This window comes from Typopeltis vanoorti, chromosome 15 (assembly GCF_054136105.1).
Source record: "Typopeltis vanoorti isolate ZY-2024b chromosome 15, IOZ_Tvanoo_1.0, whole genome shotgun sequence".
Taxonomy (NCBI): domain Eukaryota; kingdom Metazoa; phylum Arthropoda; class Arachnida; order Uropygi; family Thelyphonidae; genus Typopeltis; species Typopeltis vanoorti.
The window spans coordinates 52,890,602-52,915,747 of NC_143563.1; the positions used below are offsets into that span (position 1 = coordinate 52,890,602).

Genomic DNA, 25,146 nt, shown 5'->3' on the forward strand with positions numbered 1-25,146 from the left:
AAGCTTATTTCGTAGCTTACAATTTTTTTTTTTTTTTTTAATGAGGGATTGATGTTTTAAAAAGAATAGTTGAAAGTGCAAATACGATACATAGGTCAACACGTATGAAATCAAAAAAATGTGACAGAATGGAAATAAATCAGTTTCCTACTCAACATAAGGAAACATGTATACGTTTTTCACTAGTGAAAAATCATTCAACCTAAACTTAGGTGAAGGTGTTGATTTTAAATATTTTAATACTTTTTATTTTTGAAAAAATAAATTATTTCAAAACATACAGGGAAAAACAAAAAACTAAACCACATAACTTGGATTAAACTCTTAAGAAAACTATATTTACATGTTTAAGTTTTAAAAATGATTAAAATTCGAACACAAAATAAACATTAAAACAGTTCACAATGGCTTTAGTATCTAAAATATGCGACGGCCGATATCTTCTGACTACCTTACCTTACATCCTTGTTGCAGTTCAACGAGCCATATGTTTTATAGTTCCTGTTCAGGAGTTTACACCTCCGTTTGGAAGAACTTCTTCGCCAACACACTTTCTCCCAAAATGATGGTCGTGCTAATTTCCCAAACGTATTTAAGTTTTGCATGCTAGATGCTAATAAGGCACTCAATATGAAGATAGTTCCTATAATACAAACACTAGTTGGCATCTCCTTTTGAATAAATTCTTGTAAAATAAACGCCCACAAAATTTCTGATGTTAAAGCAATCGAAACCTTTCCCGCCTCTTCTAGATACAATGCTAGAACTAAAACAACTTCGCTAATAAATCCGATAACAGCAACTAAGAATAGAAGCGTACTTTCAATGCCACATTTCCACTTATGTATTTCTCCGAAAAAATAAACAAGTCCGAAAGATGACACCAAACCTACAGCTGCCCACCAGAAACTCACCACCAGCGCAGAAACATGAGTCAGTTTCCTTAAAACAACTAAAGCAATTGACTGGGCAATGGCACCTACGAAAGCTCCTATGATACCCTTAATGGCATCACCGCTATCGTCGTAAAAAGCAGAAGCAGAACTATCACCAAATAGGAATGCTGGGGAGGCAACGAAACACACACCCGTTATTGACAATAATACACAGAAAACTTGTAACAAACCACAATATTCTTTCAAACAGATCCACCCAATCAAAGTGGTGTAAATGGGCATGCTATAAAAGATAAGAGATGCATCAGCCAAAGGTAAATATGCGAATCCGAAGTAGTAGCCAACAACTGCAATATTGCCGATTACAGAGCGAATCAGTAACTGCAAGTTAGTATACCAGTCATACCACGTTCTATTCCGGCAGTAAATAAGAATCGGCAAGATAAATATTACGGTGCCCAGACTTCGGAGGCCAAAAATCTCGAGAGGGCCAATATTTCTTACTTCTGAGACCATCGCCCCTTTTACGCTACCCAGAAAAGCGCACAGAAGGGCAAGAACAATACCAAGACGTCGCATAAAGTCTGGCAGTGTTTCTTTGCTTAGGTCATTTTGGTTACTGGGAAATTTATTGTCTTTGACACCACTGTTATTGCTAATCGAAGCGGTCTCAATCACTATAACAGACGTTGACTGCTTAAAGTGATTTTCTTCTGTAGCACGTGTATTTGGAGTCCCAAAGCACAGTTGAGTAATTGTCATTATGGCCTACTTGGTAGCAACGTAAGAAAAGTTTTCAGATAACAAACGGCCGCAGCTCAGCCTAACAACATATGCATGTGACTGAACTTATTGCCGTCGGATACTATCGTTTTAACTTCGTCGTATGCTAAATACGAGCAAGCACAAAACTCATTGGTCAAACCGTACTTAGCTGTCGATAGGTTATGTATTTCTTCCGGCCTCTACCCTTACAGTTCGCTGCTAAGTTAATCCGACAGTATAATATAATATTAAATTATCATTAGAGGAGAATATACACATTAATTTCGCTTTAATATTACTGTTAAAAGCGATTGTATACATTATGTATCGTAAATTAGAAAAATAATTGTATACTCACCGGAGTGCAATTACAGTATATAACAAATAATTAGTACGTATAGCATAAACTATACTGCTATTTATATTTGTTTTTAACTTTTCACTTGTATTTTAACAGAATGATCTACTATTAAATAAACACACTTATGACTAAATATTTTAACACGAAAGCAGACGAAAATAACACGTTTGTTGGAGGCCACCTATCGACAGAAAATGCTTTTTAATTTTTAGTGGACAGACGAGATATGGAAAATAAGTTTGACAGTTTCCCTTAAATATTAATTTGTATTTGTAGATGCTGAGTTTTGTTATTACTTCCTATTAGAATTATTTGATGTTACGTTTGAAGACTTTTGTCTAAAATGATAGTATAATTAACCTTGCTATGCCATTATAAATTGAAATAAGAACGTACAATTAATATATGGATATCATGTGAAATACTAGTATATCATAAAATGTATCTCGATTGGCTGTTAAGAATCTTGTGTGCTTACGTACAAATAGCGTGAATATTATATATAACTGGGATGATTATTTTTCTCCCTTTTGCACAGAACATATATTGTAGAAATTATGGTTCTCCGTAACTGGTTTCTGAAACGTGTCTTATTTAAACTCGGCTATTTAATTTCATTTTTATTAGATGTACTTCATGTTTTCTATTCAAAAACCACTGATTAAATCAGTGTTTATATATGAAACGCATCTTGATTATAACGATACTATTTTATTTATTTTCAACGTATAACAGCAGAAGTATGACTGTTTTCTCTTTTGCGATATATATATATATATTCTGATTTTTAAGACAGCTTCATTTTGCAAAAGTACTATGATCAACATAGAATTGCCTTTTATTTGTATTCACTTACAGCTTTCATTACTTCAATATATAATCACTAGATATTTCAATAACCTTTCCCCACGTGTGTGACTGGAAAATTCCAAATGCAGAATGACATTCCTGAATATTTTCTGTGGGTTGTAATTATGTCCTTATGCGTAAATGTTCCATGTCCCCTTTCAAAGAGACTCTTTCTTTCATTTTAATGAAGACACATAACGATGCAGTTCAGGTGTCGTATACTGGAATGTCGTATATGTGCAATTTCAAAAGATTCATAAGTAGTGCTTATGAAGTAGTTCTTGTGTGTTGATTGAATTGGGAGAGTGTATACACTCATTCCATTTTGTTCTTGGGTGGTGGAGAGACTCGAAACTAGTAGCAAGTATCCAATCTCTATAGATTTTCATTGTTCTTGATTAAAACATTTACGTTATTCAAGATTCTTAAGTTTTTTTTTTTTTTGTTTTTTTTAATTCTTCAAAATGATTTGCAATTCAATATCGAATATAAGAGCAGTTAATTTTTAATATGAGCTTTAAGAAGGTACTCGTAGATTAATACAGTCTTAAAATAATGAATATTATGAGATGCGAAATACAATCTCCAACTGATCGGTTGGAGATTGTATTTCGTACCGATTACCAGACCATTCTTCCTACTGCATTTTCTTAAACATGACTTGAGTATGGTGATTTTCAGAAACTGGCAGAGTCAAGATGCTATGATGAATGCTATCACCAGATCTCTTTCAGAGGTAATAAAATGTTTAAGTTATTATAAATCTGCTACCAGAAGATGGCAATAATTTAGTTCTTTAGGAGAACGACAAAGAAGAGAAGGGGAGGAGGAGAAGGAATGACTCTGACATACTTGCCGATTTTTAAATGTTTATTGTGTTAATATTGTTTACTTTGGTTTTTAGTAATTAATTTACTCCAAAAGAATTGGGATTATAATTTAAGCATATATAAATTTGGGATGGGCATTATCCAGTATCATCCCCTTTCCTCTATATCCGATACGGCCATTTGACAAATCCCTCTGGGATGGCGCTAACAAGAACTCTTCGAGCTATTCACCAAAACTAACTGTTTTAAGATGTATATGACGTTAGTCTGTTTAAAGCGAACATTCACTATATCGGATGACGTTTTTAAATGCCCCCCCCACGCCTCAAGATTTGTGCAAAAGGCACAGTTGTAAACACAAAAGCAGTGCCAACTTTAGTGGATAGAACGATGAATAGCATACCCATTCTCCAACGAATAGGTTGTGGGTTCAAGTCACACGGTGGCATGGGCGTCCGGGAAAATTTTCCAGAGCGGGGAGGGGGATAAGCTTGGAGACAAATAATTACATCAATAAATTTTTGTTTAATTATTTAATTTTTCTTGTTTTTTTAACAAGTAGATCTCAGGGGAGGGCAAGTGTCCCGTTTGCCCTCTCCCCTCTGCGGACGTCCATGCATAGTGAGTATGGGTACTTGTAAAAGCCTGCTTTGGACGAACTTGTATGACTCATTGAGTTTATAAAGGCTTATCTTTTTTAAACAAAAAAAAAAATGTATGTGTGTGTGTGTATATATATATATATATATATATACACACACACATATATATATATATATATATACTTTTCCGCTATATATATATATATATAGCGGAAAAGAATCGTTACAGTTATGTGTGAACAAAATCGGGTGGAGAGGAGAGTTATTTCATAATATTCGAGATTCTGCGAAATTCGTTTTACGTGGAGGAATGCATAGTTAACGCATTGAGTATAAATTTTATGATGACAAAGTAGCTAACTTGGATATTACGCAGTTGCTAGAAACAAAGCCAAGTGATGTTCTTCAATCATATCGTGCAAATCTGCATGTTAGAAAAAAATAAAAGAAGCAAGTACTTCCTCCTTCCAAAGGATTGGAGGCAATAGTGGCACAATTTAACGCAAAGAATGATACTTCTTGATGCTTTTATACGCAGTAAAAATCAAGATGGCATAAAGACACTTATGCCGTCTAGCGAGGAAGTATTGACCTCGTTTCGTACTTTATTGCATAAATGTAGAGTACGACTGTCCCAACCTCAAATGTTGTATTAACTCAAAAATTAAGAATTTTGAATTGTACCACTATTACAACAGTGAGCGACATATTTAGCTCTGTTAAGAAATCTGAAATTTATGCCTTAATTTTCTGACCTCAGTATTTTTATTTGAATAATTTCTGGTTTTTTTTTCCTGTTCTCGTAAGTCTGTCGAATAATAACTTAAATCTCAATTTGTTAGTCACAAATTTGGTTTCTATTGATTCATATTCATCAAAATAAGTGTGAGATTTTATTTAATGTCTGCCCGCAATAATTCGTTAGATAATGTCATACTTTAAGGGAAAGAGAGAGAGAGGAAGAGAGGATATTTTAAAATTTTCTGAAGTCATTTTTTTTTTTTACTCGAAAAAATTTTATATTAGGAACAGTGCCTTAATAACACGTTTTCAAAATCATTTAACAATTCGAAAAATTGCGGAATACAAAAGGGAATTCAGTTATTTATGAATCCGATGATTGTAAACTAACAATGTGAATAATATTCGTAATTATCGGGGGAAAAAAATTTATTTGGATATTTTAATTTTAATAAAAAAAGTTTCGTTTGAGTAAAATTTTTCGTTGTTTCTAAGAAAGAGTTCGCCCTAAAAGTAACGAAATCGGATATTTTTTGCAGGGAAGGACTATCCACTCCTCACTTTACTTCTCGCAGAGTGAGAAGCCTTCCATCCAAAAAATAATTTAATCTCCAGTGTATTTTTTTACCCTGAAAATTAAAAGATTATTATTGTCTTAAGCATAAAATAAATATAAATTCAGAGGTTCTTCCTGGAATTCAAAAAAAGGACTGAAATTTACGAATTGGTTATTTAAGATGCTTATTTAATTAGTTTTAGGGAATGAGATCTCGTTTCTTTATTTTGTTATTTTAGTAAATTTTATGACCACTGTTGAGTAATAAGAGCGATTAGAAGGCATAAGTAATGATATGGTATGTTGTTCTCATATACCATATCGCTCTACTGCATGCGACACTCAACAATGATAATTGTTGATTGATGGCTGTGATCCACTATTTAAAATATGATATTCCTTCAGAGAGCTGCATGTTTGTTTCTGAATCAGAAATCCAGGCAGTTTGCTTGTTTTTTTATAAAGTAATCTCGGTCCTTGGAAATGAGTCCGTCTTCTGAATTTGCCATGGAGATGTCTCTGTGAGGGTATATTTGATTTATAAGTATGAAAACAGTTCCATCAGGGCCTTCGTTGTAGATATAAAATTTTGACCTGTGATTCATAATTTCATTATGTGGCGATAAGCATGCACACAAATTATTTTTTCTTAGATCAGGGTCGACCCTAGGAGAGCTCAAAACTTGGAGAAAATCAGCGCAAGTGGGTCTACGTAAAAGTCCAAAATATTAAATCAGTCGGCAAATTAATTTTTGTCGTAATGTCGATAAGAAGGCCTACGGTCGACCCTGCCTGAGATTAACATTACGTACAGCAAACCAATGCAATATGAGAGAAATGTCTTATTTCGCTAATGTTTAATTATAGCAAAGAATCCTCTATTGATGCACCTTAATCGCAAACCCAATTGTTTACATGAATAACTGTTTATGTAGGTGATAGTGTGCTAATACTACCTTTATAATCATTTTTTGGATTTGATTATCCAATTTCTTAGGTTTTATAGGCATTTATTGTACCTTAACGCATTTGACACCATTGACTGACAAGGTGATAAAGTTTCATAACAGAATTTCATGCTTTGAAGTAAACCAAGAAGTATGAAAGACAGTTGCATTATAAGAAGCTTTAGGACTAGCTGATCGCCTAGCGAGAAGCACCTAAACAGTTTACAAGAGTGATTCCATATTCACGTGTGCAATATATTCCAGGAGTGCAAGTATGCGATAGGCAGAGAAGTCTAACTGTTCGGGTGTAATACCACCAACACAGCTGAGTTGGTATCCACGATATCTTTTTTTTGTTAGACTAAGTTCGAATTCCAGTCTGGCATAAGATGTCTTTAGGTGATAGTTGATTTTATTGTTAACGAAAAGTTAACAAGTTGACATCCGTTTCGCGATGTCATCAGTTGTGTACAGGACTGTTTTTGAATCACTGCTTAGATACAGTTTATTTCTTCTGCATTTAGCTGCCCGTTAAGTTTTCTTATATGAAGTATCTGAGGAAGAAGTGCTCAATCATAATCGTGGATTCAACGATATTTCTTTCAGACTTCTATGATACTTTTTGGTGACTTTAGCATAGTAAAAGGTGCCAACAACAAACCACTGACGTCATTGATCATTCTGTGCCACTGAATTGTTATTGCCAAACTGATTTTTTTATTAAGATTTATTTATATTATATATGAGACCTCAAAAAAGGTCGAAACCGGTCTGGGTGGTGACCTTCTCTCATAATGTTAAACAGTAATACAGCTCCTAGGAGTTAGGTTCACATTATGGGTAAATATCAAGAATAGTGATCGGAGCTTGCTCCACTCTTTCTATGAGTTGCCTCAGCTTGCACTACCTTCAGGGGTCAGTTGCTGCTCTATCCAGGTATTTGCTTACGCTTGGAATCGCCGAACTTTATATAGTTTCTATATTCGGCATGAAACTCTTTGAGTTTCTTATTCGGCTAAGAAACAATATGGGATGTAATGTCCCTTAACTTAAATGGTTTTTTTATGTTTTTATTTCTATTGCCTCCATCATAATTTGCTTCACGCCAACTTGAGGTCTGTTATATGTATCTTAGGTGCTTCAAAATATTTCTAGCTCTGAATCTTATCAGTTAGGATATTTAATAAGTATTTTTTTTTCTTGTAATTATGCTATAAAAGAAACTGAGTTTTGAATACAAAAACCTTCCGTCTTTATAGCATTAAAGATTTATATCGCATAATTTTCGAAACTTGGTAACAGTTTAGTAGTAGTTGCCAGTGCATTACCTGTGTTGCGAGACTTACGTAACTTTTTAATATAAAAAAAATATTGAATAAAGCTAAAGTTTTGCTGATTGCTATATATATTGAATAAAGCTAAAGTTTTGCTGATTGCTATATATATTGAATAAAGCTAAAGTTTTGCTGATTGCTATATATATATATATATATATTGTTGTTGTGTGAGAGATCGCAACCCTGCAGCCTTTCTGTCAAATGTTAGATATTAGAAATGGAGTTGTGAGCAAGTTTGTTCTGACGTGTAAGAAGATGCAGTATTTCTTTTATCTGAGCTCAGAAGTTGCACACTCGCATAACGCCAATTGGTATGTCTTTCCTAGCATGGAAGTTATTAAAATATAGAAATCAGGCTGCTTCTTGTAGTTGCTAAATTCAGTCATAGTATGAAAAATCCATACGGGTTTATTACGATTTCATTTATGTTTAAAGGTTTAAAAAAATAATAACAACAACAGATCGGTACTAGAAAGATTTTTCACTGTCCTTTTATTTCTGCGCAAAATAACACAAAAATAATTTTTTTTTTTTTAGGATTTACCAACTTAAACCGTCTACGGGCAACATCTCACAACTTGTACAAGCCATTGTGCTAGTGGCTTTTTGTTTTCCTGATTTCAGTGATGTTTATAAAAACATTAGTTCTACATCCTGAACATGATAATTGCTCTGATTATTATTTTTCGATATTTTAAATGAGTATCCAAAATGCAATCAACAGCACCTTGCCGAAGCATAAATCGCTGTACTCGAATGAATTTCATCCAATCATGGAGAACTTAGGCAATTCAAGAACATCGGCGCTTCTTCTTATTTAATATGCATTTATATGAATTTTATTTAAATTTTAAATAGTGTTTATTAAAATATATGTAAATGTACATCTCGTCTCGCCGTAGCATTATAACGATAATCACTTATTTTAATTGGTACCGACTTTTAATTTAAGACGAATAAGGAAATCTATGAAATTAAATAAGCAGAAATTTAAATAAAATTTGAATTCTATTTAGAAAGTGTATTTGCATCGGAGTTAAATAAAAATGACACGATCGTAGGTATGTGTTAAAGCAAATATTTAGAAAACAGGAAAATAAAAAAAAAAGTGCTAACAACATAACAACGTGGATGGTTTTATCTTCTGGCTACAATGTTCATATTTACATAGCAGTTACGGTTCAGAGTAACATTTGATCGCAAGATTGAAGTCTCAAGGAACTTCTGCTGCATGTGTGGTTCTGATTTACGTGAAGTCTGTGGAGTGGAAATATTGCCATTACGAAACTGTTCCTCACGAGATGAAAATTTTTGAAGTAATCGAAATAGTGTAGAGAACCATGCAATATGAAGTTCATCATGAGTGCTTCATGGTTATTATTCTAAATTATTCCATTTCACGATTGTCAACTGAGTGCAAGAATCGGTGCGTAGTAATGTTGTTCGTTTCTTCAGCACACCATTTGTGACCTTAGCTGCTTAGCAAGTGAATTCCAGTCATTGTGTTGCATTCTATTACACTAAGCTTGGCGATTGAATTTTCAAGCGACGTCGAACTGGGGAAAGAGGACAGCATTTGTTAACGCGAGTCCTTTCCATCTCTTGGTTATATAATGAAAGAATCTTTCGGGAGGTGTTTTCAGTACAAACCGAACATCTAAACTAAAAATCCTCTACAGATATATGTTCCCAATTAACTTAGGTGTAAAAGGAATCATCTAGATGGCCGGTGTTTATGGTAAGGAAATACGAACCAAAATAAGTTTTAATTCTTAAACTAAGTTATTTATTATCCAACTCAGCAGGTTGTAGAGCTCTGATTATTTTGCAGTGTAGAGTTGGATACTAAAAGGGTCCCTATCTTTAGCACTGTATCTTTCTGGTTGGTGTTTTAATTCACCAGCAACTAAGCTTCGTGGTTCTCGCTTACGCTGAAATTCAATTCCTTCAAGCATAACCTCTCCTTCCATGTCCCTTCGGCGGGCATGTCAATACAAAATTAAGTTTCTGTACAATTGAAAAATGTATTAAATTGTTACGCAGTTCTTTTGCAAAGTTGCTTTATGGACAAACAGTTGAAAATGAAAAGAAGCTACTTAGGAACAGAGCCGTACTTACACTTTTTGGGGCCCGAGGCGCTAGGGTGCTTCCCCCCTCCTCCAGGAGCACTTTAATCTAATTGTTTAGGTCCTTAAATTAGCCGTAATTTTCCGGGGGTCCAGCTAGAGCCTCGTACGCCTGTGCATAAGTGCAGCTCCTGCTTAGGTGGTCTTCATAGTGAGCTGCTTCATATATATTTTCCGCATATGCGATGGTTATTTCGAAAGTCCTGCGCATGCGTAGATTAGGTTTTCTTTTTCTGTTGTTCTTATTCCACAAAATAAGACTTCAGAATGAAGGAAAAATCTGATGGATTTGGATCTTGTGCAATGACCATGTTTCACGTGAAGTATCTGGATTTTATGGGAAAGTATGATTGGTAACTGTTTTCATATCAGTTCACCGGACTTCAATCTGTTTCCTAAGGTGAAAGAACCGCTTCGTGAGAAACGCTTCACTACCACTGGACTGGCGGTTTCTGCTCAGGTGACCTGACTTATCAAAACACATCAACAACAAAAAAGTTTATTGACAGGAATATAAACAGTGGATATATTTTTTAATAAATGCTTGGTTTAACAGGAGTCCATGCAGAACTTTTGAAATAATCATCGTAATTCATAAACCTTGGTAGTGAGAATCAAATGTAACTTTTATATCTTTTTGAACTTAAAAATTGTCTAAACTCAGCTATGAAATGCTTCTATAATGTGTAAAACAAATTAAAATATGCAAAGTGCTTGTTGAAAATGTCTCTCCTTTCTATTATTGCTCATCGATCTTTAAAAAGTTAAGTAGACCTAAACGAGCTACACTTACTCCTTTAGGATAAGAGTTAGAGAATTTTACTTTGACCTGCTTTCGCCCTTCAGTTAGTTTATGGAATCCAACACAAGAGAACTGATCGTCTTGCTTGTGAAACCACGTCTTCACTACTATGTCGAATTTATCAGCTAAGGCAACTCGGTTCTGAGAAAAGCAGTGTCTCAGTGATCATTGTCCAGATAGCGCTTGTATGGACCGTGGGTTAGAGGAAAAGTGCAACATGTTAGCCTAAACTCTTTTGACCCGTGCAGCATTTCGAGTTAATGGTAGCGCCATTAGGTATTAGTTCCAACATCGAATAGTTGTCTACACACTTTTCATTTTCGTGCACATTCTTTCGAAAGAACTGCATACATCGTGATGTACACATCATCTACAAGTTTGTTTCCATTATATACATGCGGTGTAATCCAAGTCTCTTGATGAATATGAATCATCGTCATATTTTTCGCAGTCAAATTTAATCACGTGGACGCTGTTTCATGACCACTGATATTGGATACCGAACTGCGCTTTTTTTTCACTACAATAATTGAAATGAATTGTACAAATCCACAAAAATGTGCTCCAGTCTAACGAATCACTACGGTTTTATTCACACCATTATGTTTTTTGATTGCATGACAGACATTTTCAGCGTGCCCTATAAATGTCAATTCTTTTGCAAAAGAAAAATAATAATAAATAAAAAGAAATCACAAAATCGTAACCGTCTAGTATGGAAAAAACGATATCTTCTCAAATCCATTTTTTCAATCTCATTGAGGATGTTTTTTTTTATTTAATAATTGCTCTTATTTTAGGAGACAAATGTTATCATGTACGAGTTGAAAAATAATAAATTGTCGTTATTGGAATTTATCATAAAACATTTTCTATTCCTTGTTTGTATACTTATAAAATTGGAGGGGGATAGATAGATAGCACATAAATGGAAAAAAGATTCATTTAAGATTTAGAAGCAATATTTCATTAATATCTATATAGCAGACTCAGAAGTCTACTTTATCATTGATTTGCAATTTTACTTAATACGTATAAATATATAAATAAAGAACATTTTTGAAATTTTCTTCCCCTTGCATAATTGTACTGTATAAGCATATATGTTATACTAAAGAGCTGTTTTCGATTAACCTTCTGAAAGATCCTTTGTGCCACCACGGCTGCGATGCCATCTTGTTTATCCCCCCCCGTAATCAAACGATCACTCGAAAGATCCGATTAAATTTTTATTTTTATACGGTTTAATGATACAAAAATCGAAATATCTACGATTACTGTATATTTTACCTGCAGAGAAAGATGTGTGTATAAATTTCAAATTGTCCTGAATATGGAAATTGTACCATTAAGTATATGAGTACGACGTCTGAGCCATTTGAAAAGGCACGTGTTAGTTCTTTTCCAAGTCTTTGTAACAATTTGTACTCTCTCTGGTCAAACTGTAAAAATATAAATATTTAATCTCTTGTAGTATTTAATCTACCATTCAAGAGAGATAAATTAATTGTTTTAATGTTTCGCAAGCTGACTGGCATAATCACTATGCATATGAGTGCATAGCAGTTGTTACAAAGGATTTTTCCTAAAGGTTGGAGGGGCGATACATAATTCAATACAATCTACCAAAACGAATAAATCGATGTGTCATCTCATTTTCGTGTACGACCGTTCGAATGAAGAGTATATTCTTGTTTTGGAAGGATCTCCTCCTGGTTGCATACACTACGATACAGATAGGGAATGTCCGCAATGTTGTTTCCAATATATGAAGTATAATCCAAGTTTGTAAACAGACCTCCAGCGGACACCAATGAAGTTACTACCAAGTTCATCCACTAGGTGCAGAATATAGAATTTCATTATTTCAAAAGGTATACCGAGACATAAAACTTCATAAAGTGAGAGTATCCTTTGAAACTTCCATCTTCAAACAAGGGACAGGTTTTCAAGAAGTGTCTGTAACAAGCTGTTTGACAGAGAAATCACCGACGGGTGAAATTTTGCTTTTTGGAGAAGATAAAAGCAAATTCAAACATTAGTTCCGAGTTCAAAAGTGAAATCCAATTTGCAGAGTTAAACGTTAGGGACGTCCATCAAAGAAAAACATGGAAATATAGTGAAGATATTACAAAAACAGATATCGCTATCTATCAGTCAGGTAATCTATCTGGAGTGTGTTTGACACAAGGTCTTAAAATGCAAATTACTTCCACCTGGTACTCTGCAATGTGTTTTTAATAAGTTGAATCTTTGATATCGCTATTCAAAATAAACGAGGATAAACTTATCGAATTCAAAGGATTTCTGAAAATATCTTCAACAGTGGTGCGAGTACTGGCTCACTGTATCAAGTCACAAGAGAACTATTACATCGGAGGGAGTATGGAATAAGAGATCTTTCGGTTGAATTTGCACATGTCATAATATGGAATCGCCAACTTGCTGCTGCTAGTTGATTCAGTTTCTTGCTCAACCCAGAAATGTAAACTATTGAACAGTAGAAACAAGATAAGGTCTTCCTTCAGTAATAATTTTTGTCCACTTTGAGTGCCATTAGTGTATAGTAACTGCTCTAATTCCAAAGTTTTTAACTAGAAATTGCTAGTGAAAAGATCAAATATAAATACATTGAATAGAAAACTGGATGTAATTATGGTATAGCCTGAATGAACAATGCACGCAACCTTCATATTAACATCCAAAATGACAATGTTAAACATTTATAACTGACACAACACAGTGCTTTCCTATAATAGCAATGTACTTCAGATAATCTGATTGATTCTTGCATTGATATTGCAAGCATCATGTGCGACATTTTAGAAAGGACCAGGTGGAGAAGGGAAAATTCAAATTTTAACCATACACGTATATTTTGATATTTATCCAACTTGTTGCCAACAATGATTACAGATTGCCTTTTTGTATTCGGTTTCTTTCTTGATAATTTCTCAAGAATCAATTCGGCAGAAATCCCATTGAGGACCTCAATCTTCAGAAAAGCAATTGCTAATCCTCAGTTTTTGGAACTGCTATCCATATAACTGAGGCAATGAGATGAGTGTATATTGCACAATTCCTCTTATGTTCACCGACCGGATCATCTACCCTGTGTATAAACGAAGTTTCCAGGAGCCTACCTACAAATGCCTACCTTAAACTCGTAGAAAATATTACTCGGATCCGAGTAATATCAGAAATGAGATATTTTCAAGATCTAGATTTAAATGAAACGTCATGCACATAATCTCAAAACACTCGCGGAAGAAACTTTTGTCAAAACCAGGAATATTTCCTTCATTTCTTTACTAAGTTCACTAAAATCATTTGCAGTAATTAGCGTCATATGCATAATTCTTTTGTTAACCTTACATTTTTCACTATAGTTTGCATTGAAACGGCTAAAATATTTCTAAATAAAGTGTAGTATCAGCTTAATGCCTTAAAAGCATTAAGCTGATACTACACTTTAGGCAGTGAGTGGTCCAGCATGGAGTAAACAATACTATGAGGTATTCGTGAATTGTTATTGAGCAGTTTTACGAGGGATGGTACGAAAGTAATGCTTTTTTCTTTAGATTCGAACACGGCAGAAAGATTTACACGTCACTTAGTGAACAGTAGCAGTGTTTAGTTCCACCACAATGAGTGCCACTGCGAACCGTTACTGTCGTGCGTTAACTCGAATATAACTCGCAATTTTTTTAACTGTTCACATTACTTATGAAACGAATGCATTTAAACATCAATGTTATTTACGTGATCAGCCGCTCGCCTTCATCACGCGATGTATTTGCATTTTTCGCAACAATGCTTCTGCATTTAAATTATTTTTTTCTAGCGAGATCATGTCCCAAGCTCTCAAAATCCAGTTTCACAAGTTCTAATGGTCTCTTAATCCACCCTCGCACAATCCAAGATATCGAGTATTAGTCGATGCTTTCACTCACACGTATTTCCCCTACCGGTTCCTTCTATGCATGATTGGTGTGGTATTAACATTAACAAAAGATCGCGCGACTCAACGACAAAGGCAAGCCGATGATTGTCGAGTTGAAATGCTGATTCTCTTCCACCGAATTCCAAAATATCTGAAACTGCCATAACAACATTCACTATCTATTCTTAAAGTTTTAAACTTTTTCGGTGCGCGAACTATATGCGAAACTTTTTAATTTTTTTTTTTTTATTCATAAAGTAAAATCAGAGGTGCGAGATATATGCGAGGACGAGTTATATTCGAGTAAATATGGTAGTTCAAAATGGCACCCGTGTTCTCGGACCAAGATGGGGTTTTCCATGGGACCTTTTTTGGAGAGTGGTACCAAAATTAAGTCAGAACTGTAAGTGAAGAAGTTGCAGAAATTGTAAAAAACCACATCCTTTTTGATCCACCAGAAATATCAATGAGGTTCTCCAACATGACAACACCCGACTTAACCAGTCTGAACAGGGAACGCAATTGCAACGTTTGACTGGACTGATCCCCCCCCCCCCCCCGCCTGCTGCCTATAGCCAGGATCTGGCACATTCTGCCCACCATTTGGTCTCCTCTAAAGGATGCACTCCGCGGACGCGAGTTGAAACAAGTTGTTTCATGAAGGCTCTAGCATAAAAGTAAAGACTTATCTGATGGAATATAGCGTCTCACTCCGCATTGACAAAAGTGTACAGGGAATGAGAGAATGCCCGAGAAAGATTGATCCACTTAAATTTCATTGTTAAATTATATTTTATGATAAACACATAAACATTACTTTTGTACCACCCATTTGTATTAATATTTTTAATTGCAGGAAAGAAACTGGAGTTTTCAGGGAAACAAAATCTGTCTCCGTTGTTTGATTTGGAACTAGTGACCTTCGCCCATAATTCTAATCAAATTATACTAAGGCTATCATACGATCTTCGTAGCTTTTTTTCCTCAAAACGAAATTTGATAATTTTGTTAGTGTGATACTAATTAATTCATTTTCTTGGTTATATGTTTGAATTATAAACACAACTGAGTCAAAATGTAGTTGTTTACAAAGTATGCATGATATTAAAAAAAAGTCACATCACAAGTGCACAAGACATTTTTACTTCCTCTAAGGAGTCAAGAGCTGTACAAGTTGCATTAGATGCATCATCTACACAATAACAAAGTTTAGACTCCTACAGAGTTGAATGGGACAACCAGCTGGAGGTAAACAGTGGGAATACTGGCGCCACGAAGTGTTAGTTTGCTGACAGTCACCACCTGTTCTTCAAGTCACTAGTCATGGGAAGACCTACTTTCTGAAAAGAATTACATTAATTAAGAAAGTGAGGGGGAGGAATTTGTGATAATAGGCAAATGCACCCGCATGCCTTTCACCCCTCTAATGGTTACTTATATTTAAGTCTACTGGTTGCGGCCAATAAAGCATTGCGAGGCCATTTGTTTACATACAATCTTGATAAAGTTATGCTTTACCAACTTCTAGACAGATCTCTAAGATTTGCATCTATGACAGCGTGTAAAAACCAACCTCTGTTTTCTTCAGAAAAGGACCACTTGTGCATATTTTTAATAAAACAATCTCGTTACATATTATATGAGAATACTAGATGGTTAATGTACGTGATGAGACACTGCAGTTCCAAATGTAATTATTGGCTTGCACAGAAAGTTTGCGTCTTTGGGAGCGGGAAGAGGAATCAAATTTATTGATGTCCAAAGATCGGAGGGGAAACTTTTGCCTGTCAACTATTTTGAACTCATGCTGTTTAGGGGAAATAATGCACAGCAGTCATGCGTATTTTTTATCAAGAGTTTTCTGATTTCATCGATCAAAGTACTGAAATCAGACGTTTATAAGAGTGCATATTAAAACTCTAATTAGCATCTTACAGATGCATTGGATACAGCGTGTAGTTGTGAGAACTGAACAGTGGCAAAATTCAGTTTGTTTATAACCACACTAGACAACTTGAATGTATAATTTCTGTGGCATTCCAAACATTATCTAGCTGCCAAAAACGACTACTTAAAAATTAGCCTATTTCTTGCTTGAGTTCCAGTTTTAATTACATTTGGAACAAATCGAAAGCGTGTCTGAGGTGGTACTTAAAAGGGATTTTAAATGTTCAGAGAGGTTATTCATATACTTCATATTATTAGTTATATTAATGGATAAATTTTATTTGAGCTAAATATCGTTATAACAAAACTATAGGTTGAGGTTAACTGATTTATAAATAACAGACTATGGTAATTCGCGTATTCTTCAATACATCGTGTAATAACTGATTGTCACTGAAGCACTTGCCAACTGGTCAAGACCAACAGCCATCTATTTGTAGGATATTGAAACAATATTTAGAGAATTCTTCGAAACTTTAAAGTCGCAAATGTAAATAATATGCAGAGAAAGCTATCCGACACGTTTCTGTCAGATTAATATCAAACTAACACTAACACTATTTCAAAAACTTAGGACGGAAACTGTGTTGCTATCTTCAAGATGGGGATAGCATCTAAAGTTACAGTTGGACATCTTTTGGTCTTCTGTTATTTGATATTTTTATTTTTTAGGAAAAACACTAACATACACTAGAGCTTTTTGTAGTATGTTGCAGAAGTCTTGTAAAAGATGGGCAGCAAGGTCGCAGAGTTGAAGTATTGTTTTCAAAGTTCCCTGGGGAGGAAAAATTTCTCCTTTCCTTTTGAAATTCACTATTCAGGCCAAATGAAACGACTCAGAAAAGTTTCTAGCGCTTCTGAACACATCAGCGATGTCAAACAGTATGTAACCCTACTTTAGCCCTGATGTGCATGATTAAATATTTCTGATCGTCAGTTAAAAAACATCCTATCGCAGATGTCAAAGGCCATATTCGATCTATTGTCAATTGCGATTTTAATCAAATGAGGTATCGGTTTACTGCAGGCTTTCTAATCAATTACATGTAAAATAAAGGCTTAATTCAAGTTTAAAAAAAACAATGATAAGAGATAAATGCAAATAGGACTGCATAAACTGTTAGTGATCTAGGAATTTTCTAGGCAAGGTTGAGTTAGCTGGTTTCATAAGTAAGCAGACAATTAATGGGTGGTAACTTACAGCTCCTGTAGATTACCGTGCATTAATTGTAACGAGTAATTTTACAATTAATGTGTAATGACCTTTGCATTACCTTTTGGACGTGAAATGCCCATACTGATAAGAACAGACCACTTTTCATCCTTGATCCTGCTTTAGAGATCAAACATCGACCGTTTCCAAACCACTTCAGACATTCAATACACGATGCAATAGTTTCCCACCTAAAGACAATCGGTAAACATTCGTGACCACGGCGAGATTGCTGTAGTCAGTTTTATTTATTTATTTTATTTATTTCAACCGAGCCGTGCAAACCTTGGATGTTTATTTATATTTCCAGAAGACTGGAGCAAAATTGATGCAAAATTAAGTGGATTAACTTTCTTTTACAACTTAGGCAGACCAGTGTTATTTAATTTCTTTAACTATATCCAATAAGAACCTTCATAGCTCAGTCGGTTATAGACGCATCCCTTTGGTCGGAAAGGCCTGGGTTCGATTCCCGTCCATGACGTGAGGAACATTTATCTGGTCTTTTTCGATTAAAGGTGAGTTAGCCGGTCTCATACGGGAGTAGAGTTTTTTTTTCACCTGAAACTCCGATTTTTCGTCCCCCGGAACAAGCAAACCGGCCCAGTGAACACACGCATCTACAGACATAGGGCACTCCTGGAATACGGATTGACCGACCTATTCCGTGGGATTTTCAGTTTCGAATGCCTGCACGGTGAAGTGCGGGTTTACGCTTGAGCGTAAATCGTGATGATGATATCCAATAACATGCGTTTTTTTTTTTTTAAATTGGTCTATTTCCAGTTTTATTCTTATATATATTTTTATTTTTAACATGTTTAATCTACATAATCATTTAAACCATTTTTGAGACCTCAAAGGGTCCCTAGTTGATCGCTTTTACTGTATGAGGTCAAGTCAACCAGACTGAATGGAATTCCAGTGTTAAACTGGAATGAGTATCGTTTTTTTTTTTTTTCTTTCTCTTGCCCAAACTCCTGAATAAGTACACGACATCGTAAGTGCATAATTTTCTTTTAATTGCAGTTCGTAAACCAATGAAAAATTATAATAAAAAGTAGATCTTAAGTCAATTTTTTTATATAAAAATGTGCCCGTGTTTATACTTTTGATGTTAATAGGAAAAATCTATCCAAGAAAAAAAAAAAAAAAACTAATGACATCTCACAACAGCCACTATTGTGACGCAATCGTAATAGTTGATTGTATGCACCACTACAAGCTCAATTCCATCATTTACGCGTATAAAGGCATATGCTGAATTTACCGTGGACTTGTTGCGAGTACGATGGTACCGTTAGCACTGCGTAAAACGTGTGTTGCGCTTGCTCTTTGTAAGGAAGAATATTCACTGGGGGAATATTAGCAAAAAATTGGATTGCTCATTCAAATAGCATCGTGTCGCTTCATGGGGAGAAAAAAAAAAGTAAGACAGGTGATGTGAAGGATAACGAAGTGGAAAGAAGGAAGGGAAAGGCTTTTTAAGTGAAGCAAAACCGCCACTTGAAGAGATTATCACTTACAAAATCGTATGACTAGATCAAATGAACTGAAACATCAGTCGAATGCTGTTGCTGAGTCATAGCCAACAGTGCTAATGTTAGACGTCGGTTAGTGGACAGCGACTTGAGAGGGGAAAAAAATCCAATTTGACTAAAGTCATGCATGTTTAAAATGAAGAAACTTTTTTTTTTTTAAATCTGGATAAGTCCAAGTTTAACTTGAGGTTCCATTTTGACTGACTACGTTTCTTGCAAGGAATATTCAAAGACTGATGACCACAGTGTCTTGAAACGAAGTCAGTACATTAAAAAACTGTACATCAGGATGACTCCACCATTCTATCTACCTAATAAACATAAGCACGTTTTTATACTGATACTTCCATTTATTATTATTAAAGGGAGATTTTTTTTTTTTAAATTTCTATTAGCATTTTATTCTCTCCTCCTTCCTACGTGAAAGAATAGTATAGCTTAGTAGTGACTTCGATAACAGCGCAGATTTTCTCTTAGTAAAGCATTACTGGCATTAGATGAGTAGTGCAATAGGGAAGAAGGCACCAAGAACGAAAACATATGCAGGGAACAATAATACAAGTGCGGTTATCATGAACTCATTACAAGAAATCGTATGCAATCTTGTTTTCAGTATACTACAGATATTTGCCGTCATAATCAAGGCAAAAGATGGATCAACGAAATACCGAGGAAACTACATTTAGGTGGCCATAAATTGTTGTATTCTCATATCTGAATGTCTGAAAGTACAACTGAATATTCTCAGGTGTACTTTCAAAATAGAAGAATACCTTTTATTCAAAAACCTGGTATTTTCTATCACTAAAACCAGGGGCAAAACTTTGCTCCCCTCTTCTTTTTCTATGTATACATATAGAATATATATACAGCAATTCACTGAACTACCAATATTTTCTATACTTTCGGTTATTAATTAAGAAGTTATCTTCCTAAGTTATAAATGCCTTCAAACATTACTCGATGTTAGATGGCATTTGATCATCTGTATGATCAAATGAGGCATCCAGATCATTCACCAACATAATTATACATCTCATCTTGCCCCCGCGAAACATACTCCATATAATACAAGTTTCATATTTCAATGGCTTTTTTAGGAAGGATTTTGGAAGAAAGACAGTATTGTTAATGGATTCCTTTCAAGCTATTTGATTTACGAGGGCTAGGGGGGGGGGGGTTAAGGTAGGGTTAACTCGATTCCCAGTCTTCAGGTTTTCTGCGAAGGCTTTCCTATTTGGGTTCTTTTTTTTTTTTGTCAGCTCCTTCGCAGCGCAGGTGACAGGCTTACACTACATGTCTTTCCTTTGGCCGGAAAGAACTTTGAATTACATCTAGATGTGAGATATTTTTTTAAGAGCATTTCAAGCAACTCAACTGAAGGTGAGTTACTTGGTATAACATGGATTTGGAAGAATTTTCCCTCTAGAAAATAGGCCACAGAACACATATCATTAACTTTCATAATATACTAGTCTCACAGTCGATTGCTTTGATGGTACTTTCGACTTAAGCAAATCCCTTAAATCTAGATCCAACCATATTCAGGGTTCTCCATCTCTTTAAACAGCGCTTAAGCTGGTTTAATCTACGTGATAGAATCTATTCACTTCCATACAAGACTAGCCAACTTACTATCAAGCTGAAAAAGTTTCTATTCCCCCACCCCCCATACAAGAACTCATGTTTCTCACGCCAGTGAGGAGGATCGAACACAAGTCTTTTCTATGTCGCATCATCCTTCCAACAGTATTAAGGAGGTCGCTTATCTTTCAAGTTACCAAAGAGGAAGTACAAAGTCTATTCTCGGTGAATTTCTGATTATTTCTCGGGAAAAAAAAAACTGAATGATTTTTAATATAAAAATAATATGAGAAAGTACTGTTCTTTCTACCTGTAGGATAATGAATGCGGAAAAGTCAATAATATCAAACATGAAGAAGGTTTTCCTGCTCGATGAGGAGACTGTAACAACTATACAAGTAAAACATTTCGCTAGATACGATCTGACGATGTTTAGTATTATTCTTTTAAAATAGCAAACGCTGAAATGCTGTGGACTTTATCAATTGGCAAGTGATCTGTAAAAGTGGGTGACATTATTTCCATTTTATCTTTTCACTGACACTTAATTCGAGTTAACAGGAAAGTATAAAAGAAAACGGACTTCTCTAAACAGTAGACTGTTATTTACGTAGCGAACAAAAAAACAAAAACCTCCACTCTATTACTACTTCGCGACCTAAACTTCCACCTCCCAACCCCATCCAACAGGGTCTAAACTATCCGAGTGCATATTAAAAGTTTCAAAAGTTTCCGTCAGTTTCAAAGTTACGAAACAGCAACAATTATTATTATTTTTTTTTATACAGGGTGAGAGTAACATCACGATTTACACACCACATCCCTACCGTCCTCCTCCTGCTTCCACAAAAGTCACCTAACGTTATTTAAGACGTGCACTAAGGCTGTTTTACGTGTCGCGGGTCATGGCGATCAACTATTGCAAATCTGTGTAATAATACGAGTACTGGGCAGATAAAAATTCTCAATCTAAACTATTCCGCCGCCATTCTCTACAGAATGCTTTTCCACATTCGCTATTGCAGCAACAATGCTAGGTGCCTCGTGTATGTGTGTCTAAGATCAGAGAGTCATAACGTTTAAACTACGTGGCTAGTCCCAGGCAGGGCCACTGGTCAACAACAAAAAAAAGCGCTGTACAGTATCTAGCATCATCACCAATACTACATTGCACATTCTAGATGGCACAGTTATTTCAACCACGACTATACACAACAACCAATAGCTAGTTCCTGGTCTACTGTCACTACAGTTTATTGCCCCGATGCCCTCCATCCCTTTTGAGCACCCGAAGGACACGGCAACGTGTTTTTTTTTTCCCTAAAAAACAGTACACTGATTATCTATTGCTGCCTCCACTGGTGGAGGAGACTGACCTTGTCCATTCTAAATCGTAATATGGACATGGAGTGATGGCGAATTGTACAGAGTGAGCTTAACGGCCTAGCAAAAAAACCTTTTGTCACGTATGCATGTGTTGCTAGGCGATTCCCCTCTGAAGGCGAACAGTCAAGATGACACTCGCTACTCATGCGCACGCTCTTGACGCATCCGTTGGGAGCGTTTCACATTGCAACACGTGATGTGACTAGAGTCAGTGTGACCAAGCTGTTTCTACAATCGGGTACACTACACGCTGTATTATCTTCACTGCTCTACGTAGCCGGCAACATGAGCTTGTCGCCACAGGACAGACTGCTTTGCAGGGAAGCCAAATTTAGCCTTTTGCACTTGGCTCGTCGGTTTTTGAACCAGAACTGTATGTTTTTCGGCTCGAGCTTGGGGAACTTTTGCCTGTAGGGCATGCTGTTCAACTCCTGCGTGTATCGTACTATCTGGCTGTGAGCAGGGTGGGTGTTGGTTGAGAACCACTGTTCCAAGCGGGGCACTTCCGTTACCGGGTCAATGAATGTGCGATTTCGTTTACGCCGCTCTTCTAAGTGGCTCATGGTGTTCGTGGAATATGGAGAGAGCTGGTGGTCCACATCTCCCTGAGTATGAGAAACCTGGTATTCACTTTCTCCAACACTCCCATTCTGGTGAGACACGGTGTTATCCAGATTGTCCTGTCTGGTTTCTTGCTCCTCAGACACCATAGCCACGTCATCCATGATGTCTACCTCTTCCTCTCCACTGTCGCTGGATTCCAGTGAGTGTTCACTGCACGAGTCTCTTGGTTCTTCCTTGACTCGGAGTTCTGTAGAACTGGGCGCAGACAGACCTTGCTCCAATTCAGAATCGGGTTTCAGAGAACCGTTGTGACACCTCTCGCGGCGTATGGACAAGTCAAGGGTGTGAACATTGTCTGACTCATCTGAGCTGTTCACCTGGGATTCTGACAAGCTGTCCCCGAGGCTGTATTTTCCTCCGTCTCCCTCTAAAGGGCCCCTGCAGTCCATGTTTTCAGTCCTCCCAGAACTTAGTCTTTCAGCTAGAAAACTGTGTTCTCCTGAAGGTCTCCCAAAGAGAAGCTGGCCTTCCATGATAGGCTCCGAACACGGGCTTTGCAGGCCATTACTATCCGTGCAACACTTCTGCTCCGCCCTCTTATGGGCAGCTCTAGCATTTTTGAACCAGTAAACCACGTTATTAACGTCTAATGGTTTCCGCCCGCGTCGCGACTCCAGAGAATTGAGCTCTTTGACGTATTGCTGGATCTGCAACCGGGAAGGATGTTGGTTTTCTGCAAACCAGCGGTGAAGCTTTGGCAATTCTAGCTCGGGATCGAAAGAGGTGCGGATTCTCGTACGGCCCTGCGAGTGCTGACTGGATGAGGCACGCGAAGTGAGGTCTTGGGTCAATGGATGCTGTGGAGGGCTGCTGGCTCGTGGTTGAGGATCCGGCTGGTTTTGAGGCTGTTGAGGTTGGTGTTGCTGCTGTTGCTGTTGAGGGACATGATGCTGAAGTAGCGCCACCTGTCGACAATGTTGAAACACCTGCTGCAAATACCACTGGTCGAATTTTTTCCTCGTATCGTCCGGGATGTCGCATTCAATTCGTCCTTTTGTTAGGGCGGCCAGAACGGACTGAAAAGATACAAAAGAAGACTTTATTCTCAATACTATCTGACTACAGAACAATTAAAGTAAACACTTATTAGGTTAACAGAACTAAATCCCCCCCCCAAAAAAAGCAAATTACCTAGTTAAAAAAATTAAACTGCGAAAGTTCATGGTATTCAAAAAATCAACATCACTTTGGAGAACGAAATTCTATTTTTAGATCATCTGCTACGGATACTTATGCAGCAATGACAGTTCATTGTTTTCAAATGGAATAATATCAAACCGATATGAAATAATATTTGAAACTGCACCCTACAATTTGTGTGTGTTTGAGAGAAAGAGAGAGAGAGACTAATACTCCAATCAATGAGAAGCGGTTGATAAATAGACTTGAGTGATGCAAAATCGAAAATGAGAATGAAAAAAATACTAGGCATGTTTATTACTGTGAAATTGCCTAACTTCCTACCATACTTTTATGACATGGTACTGGATCTAGAAAACGGTGAGAAGTAAGAGAAACGAATAATTGTTTAACTGTAAGCGTTTACTCGTTGGAGAGTGCGCGTGTTTAAATGTTTCCAAGCAAATTCGAAACTATATGCCCCAAGGCGATCTTCTTAAGAAATTACCGGTGGCTGGCCGCATTTTACTTTCGGTAATATTGTTGCGATTGTACCAACAAGGTCTAACACATCATTTACGAACTGTTAATAGACAATAAATTTCCTACATCATAACTCATATACCAAATCTTAACTCAGACGAAAACAGGAGGAAAAGCTCAGTGCTCATACACAAAAAACTTCAGCCAAAGTTTACTAAATCTGGCTCATTAGTTAAATGATTGTTGCTCATTTAAAAAAAAAAAAAACGAGCAACAGTCATTTAGCAGAGTGGACTGCGAGAAAAAACATCGCAGTCGGCATTAATGTAAGATCCAACATAAGAATCCATATGAGCACGCATGTTCATATACTGGAGAAATTTGATGGTTGGGAGACAGTAGGAAAAGGGTGCAGCAGTAAAATCCTTCTGGAACATTCCTCCACACTCTTCTTAATTAACTGCCACAGACCAAAGGCTATTTCCCCCAAGCTT

At 36.2% G+C, this 25,146-nt stretch overlaps 2 protein-coding genes across 3 annotated transcripts in view; both read right to left on the reverse strand.

The window, feature by feature from the left end:
• Positions 1–452: 452 nt before the first annotated feature.
• Positions 453–1,658, reverse strand: LOC150098760 (solute carrier family 35 member G1-like). Its single transcript, XM_090405746.1, has one exon. It carries the CDS (start codon positions 1,656–1,658, stop codon positions 453–455), a length of 1,206 nt encoding a protein of 401 aa, XP_090261872.1.
• A 14,219-nt stretch (positions 1,659–15,877) lies between these two features.
• Positions 15,878–25,146, reverse strand: part of LOC150098761 (homeobox protein dve-1-like) — a 295,705-nt gene continuing 286,436 nt past the window's right edge. For both annotated transcript variants that reach the window (XM_090404687.1, XM_090404686.1), the window contains one exon: positions 15,878–24,066. In XM_090404687.1, coding sequence (XP_090260813.1) covers positions 22,696–24,066 — 1,371 coding nt within the window. In that variant the 3' untranslated portion in view covers positions 15,878–22,695. The remainder of the gene's footprint in view (positions 24,067–25,146) is intronic.

Bases quoted from the DNA above. Each gene is read 5' to 3' on its own strand.
- LOC150098760 (XM_090405746.1), bottom strand. From the start codon at position 1,658: ATGACAATTACTCAACTGTGCTTTGGGACTCCAAATACACGTGCTACA.